This window comes from Epinephelus moara, unplaced genomic scaffold (genome assembly GCF_006386435.1).
Source record: "Epinephelus moara isolate mb unplaced genomic scaffold, YSFRI_EMoa_1.0 scaffold897, whole genome shotgun sequence".
Classification (NCBI taxonomy): domain Eukaryota; kingdom Metazoa; phylum Chordata; class Actinopteri; order Perciformes; family Serranidae; genus Epinephelus; species Epinephelus moara.
In genome coordinates, this window is record NW_026082869.1 from 1 (window position 1) to 10,322 (window position 10,322).

A 10,322-nucleotide genomic window follows, 5' to 3' on the forward strand; every position below is an offset into this window, starting at 1 on the left:
ATAGTATGTTGTTCCAAATCATGAAAAAAAGTCATTATTGTATGTTCTCATAAATAATGAAAAAACATCATAGTATAGTATGTCGTCCCAAATTATCATCATAGTAAAGCATGCTAGAAATAAATACAAAAAAACCCATTGAAATATCACAGCACATAATAAAGAAATACACCAACACCCAAAATTCACAGTGGAGAAGAATTTATTTTTATTTTGTACAAAGAAACTTCTCACCAAACAGACAATGTGAAAAATAAATACCTGAGAACAGAACCAGTAGAATGTGAAGTTCAGTTACAAAAATAAGTCAATGAAATCTATTCCTTTTTACACATCCGTAGACACCGTTGCCTTTGTCATGAGAATGACAAACCTACAAAAACAAACACTAGTCATGTGTAGCACACATTCCCATCAGCTGAAAAATCAAACTCTTTCATGTAATGTATGATCCTGTTTCCAAAAAAGTAAAATACACCAACAAATGTAAACATAACAGAGAATCCAAACAATATCTGAATATTAGCCTTACACATACAAAGGACTGTTTGAACAGGGCTGGGTTCAGTTTACTCACAAATCAATCAGAAGCAGGAAGTGGGTCAAATTAAAGTATTAATGGACTAATATTGAATCATTTTCTACTGATTTGAATTCAACAACCCAGCCTTGTTTGTTTTCCTGTGCACATAGTTATCCCCTCCAAAATAAGAGCACAGAGAACATTTTACACATTTTTTAACACAATCTATTATTTTATTCTTTTTTGCCTCTTCCACTTACTGCATTAACACACATCTTAGATCTAAACTATATTTAGACATTTATGCTTCTTTTGATAGTTGAAACCTCTCAGTTGATTCACTTTTAAAGATATAGAAACTATATTCAATAATTTTTTGTGTGGTTTGATTCAATCTGGATAACAAGTGTAAAGTGTGCTTTTTTGGTCATCTTCACTGACACTAAAAATCCTACCCCTTAAATCTTATCTCACAAACAGATACTGTAAGTGGAAGGCACAGTACATTACATCAATACAGCAGCAAAACCCCTAAAATACCTGAAACTGAACTTAAAAAAAAAATCATACATTTCATTTTCTAAAATCATACGTTTTGCCCCACAAACAATTACGAAATCAGCAATCTTCAGATGATAAAAACAACATTAAAAAAAATTGTTCAATATAAATAATCTCTTAATCGTTTCTGCGTGTCACATCCGGAGATCCCTCCTCTGCAGTTATGTGTCAACCACCATGAAATATGTTCAAATACTGCAGGTGAATGTGTAAAACATATTAAACTCAACAGCCTCTAACATGGATAATCCCTCTGTGTGAAAGAAAAATCAGCAAAGCTCCACCAGATAACTTTCTATTAATTAAAAAAAAAACAAATCTAAATGAGTCCTGTCAGAGTCATAAGAGTGCAGTCACTTAAAGACCTTGAAGCTTCCACACTCCAAAATGTATTTCAGGCTGTTTAAAGTTCTTTAAAGGCACTTTTTCCCCTCACTGTCCACTCGTGAGTTTTCCCTTTATGTTTGTCAGCATCTCTCTCGCACCTAGTTCCTTTGGCAAACAAGTAGACAATTATTCTGTTAAATATTCTGTGTAATAGAAAAGCAGAAAACAGGCATTTCACGTCATTGTTGACAGGCTAATCTTTGTGTCTGTCACACTGACAGTGAGGCTGTGAGCCCACCAGGAGCTTAGCTCTGCACTGTAAATGGTTGTAATTCCTGCTAGTCGTCAGGGGAGGGTGATAAATATGTCAGGTCTCTAATTTCCTGACATTTTACTGAGAAGTTTGCTGTAAAGAAACATTTCCTTTGAATAAGAGGTAAGCTAATTATGCAATTATTTCAAATTGGTTAATTCAACACATTACGTATTATTCGTACTTGATTACATGGTTCTTTCCAGGACAAACTCTAGGAGATTTCACATAACACAACAGTGGTAAATAAAGGATCCTAGTGGACTTTTGGGTTTCGTCAAATGCAGCTTATCCTTTCCCTTTTTTGGAAGAATGAATTTAGTCTCCTGCCTCTTACTGTGATAACGTGGTGGCAGGTTTAGAAAATGCCACCACACACTAAATCATTGTAGAGATGTAGCATGGTGTGTGGAGTGTGAGGGTTCAGACTTTGGAGACGTTTGTTTGTGGCAGCTGATAATCTTCGTCTTCGTCGTCAACACTCAGGTCCAACTTCAGGTTATCCAGAGTCTGGCGGATGGTCAGAGTCTCCTTACGCCTGTTAGAGAGACATCGTGCCATCAAAATACTGAAACTGTGAAAGACTGTATATGCAGGGCTCAACAATAACGATTGCCCGGGGCAAGTAAAACTCAAGGTCGGGCATGTAAACTAACAACTCATTTTAAAACGTGCTCCTTCGGCTCTGATGCAGCGGTCTCTCTGCCTGAAGTCACAGGCACACCTTCGGCTCTGATGCAGCGGTCTCTCTGCCTGAAGTCACAGGCACACACTGTGTAACAATGGCTACGGTTACATGATGGCTTGTCATTCGGAATGAAATGAATCTGAATGAAATCATTCGGAATTAAAGTGTTTCCAGGTAGTTTACATGAGAAATATTCATTCCGAATGAGGGTTTACATGGGAGATCAGTTCAATTGCCTTTATTCAGGTCTACGCAAGGTTTGGGGCAGGGAAGGTTTCTGATTGGATAGGGGGCGGGGCGGATGTTACGTGTTTACGTTTACCGGAAGAAAACACTGTAGTCCTCACTCTGGATAACAAGATGCTTGACGACGCCGTTCTTAGTGCCTTTTTCGGGCGTGTTTTGCTTATATTCTTGAAGCAGCAGTACGACAACAACCTTGTTCTGCTAATGCTTCATCTGTTGAGCAGGAGAAGGGAGGCAGAAGACCGTGCTGTGGCGAATGGAAACCGGTGAGTGCAACAAGTCCGACTGCTCTAGCTCAGCCGGTTGCTGCTCAGCCGGTTGCTATGCAGCCCGTTGCTATGCGCGCTATATACGTCATCGCACCGGAAGGGCAAGGAAACGAGCATGCGCAGAAAGACCGGAATGAATTTAAAGAGGAATGAGTGTATACATGCACACAAAATTCTTTCATTCGGAATGACAAACGGAATTAACCACCCCCTTTAATCGGATTTAATTTTCAATCGGAATGACCATTTACATGACCACTTTTAATCGGAATGGCCGTTCATTCCGATTAAAAGTGGAATTAAACTGTCCATGTAAACGTACTGAATGTCCTGCCCACTGCCCCCATTGATATTATTTTGCGCGACGGCCGCTTCATATAATAACATAACAATATACTATTTATGGTGTTATGTCTGTCTCTACATGGTCACGCGTTAACAATTCTCCTCTGCTCTCTGTATCGCACACGGCGGAGTTCCGCCACACACACAGGTGATCACGCTAGAGCGGTCGGGCCGCATTTTCCTGACCAAACCTGACCCAGAGCCCGGTGCAGTTTGTCAGCTGACAGTTATTGTTATGGACACTGTGTAAATAACCATCAACAGACTGCTGTTACGCACAGACAAACAGCTGCTCGCACAGCAGCGCAGCACAGCACTTGTGCTGAGCTTGTGTTGCGTTCAGGCATTGTCACGTAAATAACAACTTCCAGCACTTAAATAGGTCATAGCACAAAACAGTAGCATGTCTAGTGACTTTTTACGTTTATCATATTCAATAAAATTGTTTGTTCCTAAATCTTGAGACACCTCATATGTAAGCTAGACAGACATTTCACCTGCTCATTACTGTGCACAAATGTACTGTGTATACTTAATCCTAAAGAGCCCTTCTGGTGCCAGTAGATACACAGAAACATCCCAGCAGGCTGTGCTTTGCAAGCATACAAAAAAGTTTCACGCATGTGAAAATTATTTTTCATGCGTCTATGGCTACGTCTAGACTTTGTAAATCTAGGGTTGCTACAACTCCATCCTAGGGGAAACACTGCTGTGTGCGTTTTGTGCAACAGGTGGATGTGGTAGTCTACTGGTAGAGTAGAGAGAGAGCTAAGTAGTGTTGAAGTAGAGTAGAGCAGGGCAGAGATATGGAAGCAAAATATATTAAACCCGGTGTTAATACAGCAGAACTGGAGAGAGGGGTGAAAAATAAATAGAGGTGGGCATGGCTCAAGTAGGGCACAAAATTATAGAAAGTTTTTCACTTTAAGCCCTGACACTGTCATTTTTGTGTAGGAATTAAGCTACAATACATGACATATGTTGTTTTAATTAATAAATACAGTGTGAATAAAGATTACATAACATAAAAATAACTGCAGTCTTCGGGCAAGTAGATCTCTGACCAACTTGCCCAACCGGGCAAGTGAAAACAAAAAAAAAGGGTTGAACCCTGACATGTATTTGTGCCTTTAATGTAGTGGAAACTAATCTGCATGGCTACAGAAAACACACATTTCAGAGTGGTTGGCAGGTGCTACCAAGAGAAAATCTATGAAATTCCACAACAAATATGAGTGCATGTGTTTGTGCGTACTTTGTTTGCAGGTGCTGGTCGAGTAGCTGCCTCTGCAGCCGGCTGTTCGTCTCCCTCTCCTCTGCCAGCTCTCTCTGGGTGTGGCGGCACTGTGCCTCCCTCCTGCTCGCCTCCTCCTCTGCCTCGTTCAGCTGACGCTTCAGAGAGCGCATCCTCTGGGTGATCTGCAGGACCAATCAGAGAGCCACGTTTAGTTTGGATAGACAGCACTTGACCTTGACTGATGACTGCTGCTGTTCACTGACCTCAGTGCTGTGACCTGTGTGTTAATGCCTCCCTGCAAAACTAAATTAATTCAGGGATACAAAGAAAGTCTAATCTCTCATCTCATTTGCTCTGGTTAAATATAATAATTTGCAAGTACTGTTATAGCCTATAAAAATAGTTATTACCTCCATTTGGGTTTGTCTTGAAGTTCTGTTTTTTTACTTGCACTTTCTTGCCTTTGGTATGTGTGATAATCTCAGAGGCCTTACAATGTGTTCACTACCCCAAGAAGAATTTTATTTTTGTAAATGTAAAAAATGTAGTTTTTGTTCGTTTACTTCAGTCATTCTGCTGTTCTCTGCTACTAACCAAGAAAGGAAAAGTCATTGTCATGTTATAGCCTTGTTATATTTATATTTAATAAAAGTCTAAACTTCAGTGCCCTCAATGTTGTGTCAGTTTTTCCTTGTGGTATCCAATGTCAATGTTTTCATGGTATTAAATTGAAGTTAGGAATTCTAGTATCTGACAACCCTAGTAGTGTGTGTGTGTGTGTGTGCGTGTGCGTGTGCGTGTGTGCGCGTGTGTGTGAGAGTGTTACCAGGTCTTTCTGCTCAGTAGCTATCCTGTGCTCCTCCTCCATCTGATCGGTCATATCGTTGATCCTCCTCTCCAGTTTACTGATGGTGTTTGTCAGAACAGACTTGTTCCTAAACACATCACAAACACATTAGCACATACCTGTGTATCTGCATGTTTGGTTATATTGTTATGGTTACATAATAGTTAACTTTCCTTTCCTGATTAAAAACTGAGACGCAGGGACCACACAGGTACTATCCTCCCAATACAGTACGATGCAAGGGGCCTCTTTTTTGTATCATTTCTACCTGTCCATGCCTATTAATCACATGAGGTCCAGGTGCAGTGAATAATAATAATATTCCTAATCAAGTTTTTAAATCCTAAGCTCATCAGAGGAGATAAATCAGCACATAACCTGAGTGTGATTTCTCCGCATGGGTCCCTGTAGAGCTAACGATACAATCACCAAAGCTGTTCAATAAATGAGCTGCCTGTACGACTGGGTCCAGACTAAATAATCTGAACTACAGGTGTAAGAGTGACCTTAGAATACAGACAAAAAGCCTCAGGAACATGTTTTAGTCTTTCAGTTTTCTTTTTAAAAAAAGAATCCTATGACAAAATACACTTTCTGATACTATGATGAAGGATTAAGGCCATGTTAAAGAACAAAATCTTAAAACTTGAAAATAAAGTGGTAAATCTACAAGAATAAAGTGGTAAATCTATGAGAGTAAAGTCATAAACCTACGAGAGTAAAATCGTAAATCTACGGGAATAAAGTCATAAACCTATGAGAGTAAAGTCATAAACCTACGAGAGTAAAGTCATAAACCTACGAGAGTTAAGTCGTAAACCTACGAGAGTTAAGTCGTAAACCTACGAGAGTAAAGTCATAAACCTACGAGAGTAAAGTCATAAACCTACGAGAGTAAAGTCGTAAACCTATGAGAGTAAAGTCATAAACCTACGAGAGTAAAGTCAAACCTACGAGAGTAAAGTGGTAAATCTACGAGAATAAAGTCGTAAATCTACGAGAATAAAGTCATAAACCTATGAGAGTAAAGTCGTAAATCTACGAGAATAAAGTGGTAAATCTACGAGAATAAAGTCATAAACCTACGAGAGTAAAGTCATAAATCTACGAGAATGAAGTCAAAATAATACAAGATTATACTTGAATTTTAGGGCTGGAAAGTCAGGTAACACAATATAAAAAGCGACAAAGGGTGTACAAACAATGTTGGGGGTGACAGTAGATGTAAGACTATTCTCAAAATCTAAGATTTATTTATTAATTCTTTAACACGGCCCTAATCCTCCTTCATACTGATACACTGCTGGTGAAGTTATAACAGAGGTTTGTTTGAAAGCCATGTAACTGACCTCTCCTCGGTCCTCAGGATGTTCTCCAGCTCTTTGACTTTGCTTTCCGCCCTGGAGACGACATCCTCCTGCACTCTGGAGCTTTGAAGCTCCTCCACCTCCAGACGCATCTCACGCAGCTAGACAGAGAGACATGCTAATTAGATAAGATATTACAAGCTCGTTGCTCGCTTTGTTTTTGTTCTTCTATTGTTCATGATGAAAAAAAATAAACCTTTTAATCCAGATTTTTTACTTAAAGTTATCGGCAATATTCAAACTGTAACTCTAACCCTTGGAAATGCTGCATCTGTGTCATCATTAGAAAGTGACTGGGAAACAGGGCAAATATTTTGGGTCTACATTAGGTTATCACAGAAATACCTGTCAATAAGTGACAAGAAAGAATAAATGCCAAAGAAGAGTTTATCAACACCATTTCTATTACACTGTTCTTCCGCTGGAGGACACTGACAAGTCGATTTGTTCACTTTAAAATGTCCAAATCCGTTCAACAGTAAGTTAAATTTAAGGGATCCATTTATTTTATTTTTTATTATTATTTTGAATTTTTTTTAAAATTACTATTAAAGTGTTTTATCAGTTCTTTACAGGTCTAATAAGATTGAAATACAGCATTGGAGAGAGGTATTGTGTTACATGTAGACTAAAAAAAGAAGCACACTCAGTACCTGTCTCTCCATGGAGGCCTTCTCACTTTCCAGCTGGTCGTTCAGATCTTTCTCCTGGAGCAACTTCAGCTGCAGCTGCTCGGTCTGACAGTAAACACACAAATATCTTAATATCAAGCCGAATAAAGTCAGATGGAAAAAATGGATGTTGGACTTCTTACAGTCCTGTACAGGACAAAATAATTTCAGTTAACTGACTTCCTGTTCCCACTGTGTTTACCTGTTCGATAGCTCTCTTGTGTTTGGCGGCCCATCTTTGCTCGCTGTCATGCAGCTCCTCCAGGTCGCTCTCCATGTCGATCATCTTCTCCTGAAAGAAGAAGAGTTAAAAAAAATGTCATCATCCAAACAAACTTTTTTCAGGCAGCCTCTTATCTGAGGTCAGCTGTCTGTTGTCTCGTCAGCAGAACACATTCAGGTTATTGAGAAACGGGACAGATTAAGTATCTTCAGAAATAGCGACATGATGAATATTTGGGATTATGGAATTAGCACGCTGATTGCTAAACAGGATTTGCATAATTAATACCTCATTAACCCCAACACTCTGATGGTTTGCATGACTGATTAATTCAAGTGGACATCTCTGTTTGAATCATTAGGTCACGTAGGCAAACACGCTGTGGATACTGTTTGAGTTACAGATGGGAATGAGCAGAGTTCACCTCAAGGATTCAGTGCTCGACTTGGTTAGCGCTCTAAAATCCCATACAAGTTGATACTAACATATATTTCTGTGTTGAAGTCTGGTAATACTCCATATTTTTCTTACATTAAACAAACCAACAATAAGCTGAACCCAGTGACATTTCATCCCAGGAGGAGAAGCAAAGGTGACAACCAACATGGATGTGACTAAGTAATATTTGCTTTATTAATAGCAGCAGTGTGCTAACTGCCACCCAGACGGGGGGCATCACAAGAAGTGTTTTTTATGTGCTTTGAAGTTGCATATCGATTTTACGTTATATTAATGCACTTTTTTTTTGCGACTGAATGATTTAAATCAGTACCTGAGCCTGTTTGACTTGTTTGGCCAGGTCCTCTTTGGTCTGGTTGGTGCTCTGCAGCTCCATCTGGAGGTCGTCCACCATCCTTTCAGCCTGTTTACACTGTAGCTGTATCCTCTCTCTCAGCTGGATCTCCTCTTCCAGCGTCTGCTCCTTATCAATCAGCTTACCGGAGACCTGCACACACATGTGCAAAAACACACAGATCCTGAGGGTGCATTTAAACCAAATTCTTATCTTTTGACTTTGTTTCATTTGTACAAAAACATAAAACCTAGCTATAATATATGACCTGCATGTTAACTGGCTGATGTTAGTATGAAATGATAATATGTATTAGTGTTGGACAAGTGAACGTACCTCTCCCTGCAGTCTGTTGACGAGGAGCTGCATTCTCTGCAGCTCCTGCTCCTTCTCCAGCAGAGACTCCTCCAGCTCCTCCACTCTCATCTGGCTGTCTTCACGCAGCTTCTGGTGCAGATTCAGCTCTGCTGAAGCCTGTGTGGACGCCTGCACGGCTTCACCGAGCTGGAGACACACAGAAACATATTAATAGGTACATACACACATCTGGTTTGTTTCTGCTAATAACTTTTGGGAAGGTTCCCTGTAAATGTCAAATGTCTCTGTACCTCTGTCTCCAGTCTGAGGATGGTTGCGTTCATCTCAGATGTCCTCTTGTCCCTGGTGTCTCTGTCCACCTCCAGCTCCTCCAGCTGTCTCTCTGCCAGCCACAGCTTCTCAGACAGAGTCTGGGCGTGCTGCGTCTGCTTCTCCAGGTTGTCCTGAAAAACAAACACACAGTTCAGAGCCCGGATTCCTCATATAATGTGTGTGTGTCTTACTGTCAGATAACTCTCATATGTCAACTCTCAACACCTGAACGCACCAATAAGGAGGAGGTTTGGAAACAGTCCATGCTCACAACTGCATTCTCATGCTGATTACTAAAACCAGGCACTGTGCAGACTGTAGTAGATTATCTATAGATTATCACTGAGTTTTATATGTGCAGTAGTTGATTTCCATAGAAATGTGTTTTTCTTAGCTGGATGTTTTGGTGATGCATAGTTTTCAAACATAGCATTATATTTCTGAGTCTGCTGTAATCTTCAAAAACCAGGCAGCACATGCTTGTTTATTATCTAAATTCATCAGTGCAACAGAGTTTAGTTGCTGCTGTGTACCTCAGCGTCCTGGATCTTGTTTTTGAGGGACTGCTGGAGAAAATTGAAGGCGTATTCCTGAGTGTTGGCCTCCACCATCATGTCCCGGGCTTCCTTCACCTCAATCTGCAAGGTGCAAAAAAAAGGAGTCAGTCATTCAAACACACGGATAAGTGTGGTATTACTCATTCCATCCAGCCATCTATCTGCTCACACCTCCATCTCTCTGCATCTCTCCCCCATCGCCTGGTTCTCTCTCTCCATCTCTATCATCTGCTCTCTCATCCTCTTCATCTCGTTGTTCAGCTGAGTGTTGGTCCTCAGCAGGTCCTCGTTGTTCACCAGCAGGCCGCGCATCTCAAACCTTCACAGGGAGACAGTTATCAGACTGAGATGTGTCAAACTCAAGGTTTTCACTGAGATGACAGAGAGGAGTGAAGCCAAAGAACAAGAGGAGTTTAGCTACCTCGCATCAGTGAAGCAGAAGTGTACTGAGGGTGGAGTCAGAACACTATGACATCCCTAAGGGGTGTGGTTGCAGGTGTAAAATTATTCAAATTTTAACTTGAGATGGCCAGTAAAGACGGGAGTAACGCCACAGAAACGAAACAATGCACTGCTGTGGGTGGGGCGGCAGCAAAACACATTTTATCCGCCCACAAAACAGTCCATCTAAAAAAAATCAATGTTGTACTCGAGGGGTGGGAATCATCAGAGGCCCCACTATACCATATCATCACAATACATGAGTCACGATACAAAATGAGTTT

General features: G+C 40.4%; 1 protein-coding gene across 1 annotated transcript; it reads right to left on the bottom strand.

Moving 5' to 3' along the window:
- Positions 1–154: 154 nt before the first annotated feature.
- On the bottom strand, positions 155–9,947 carry LOC126387568 (cingulin-like protein 1). Its single transcript, XM_050040092.1, has 11 exons — positions 9,769–9,947; positions 9,574–9,678; positions 9,019–9,171; positions 8,747–8,914; positions 8,390–8,563; positions 7,597–7,686; positions 7,377–7,460; positions 6,706–6,824; positions 5,336–5,444; positions 4,528–4,691; positions 155–2,262 (listed from the first exon to the last, which is right to left on the bottom strand). Exons 1-11 carry the CDS (start codon positions 9,907–9,909, stop codon positions 2,148–2,150), a joined length of 1,422 nt encoding a protein of 473 aa, XP_049896049.1. The 5' UTR covers positions 9,910–9,947; the 3' UTR covers positions 155–2,147.
- Between the last annotated feature and the right edge of the window lie 375 nt (positions 9,948–10,322).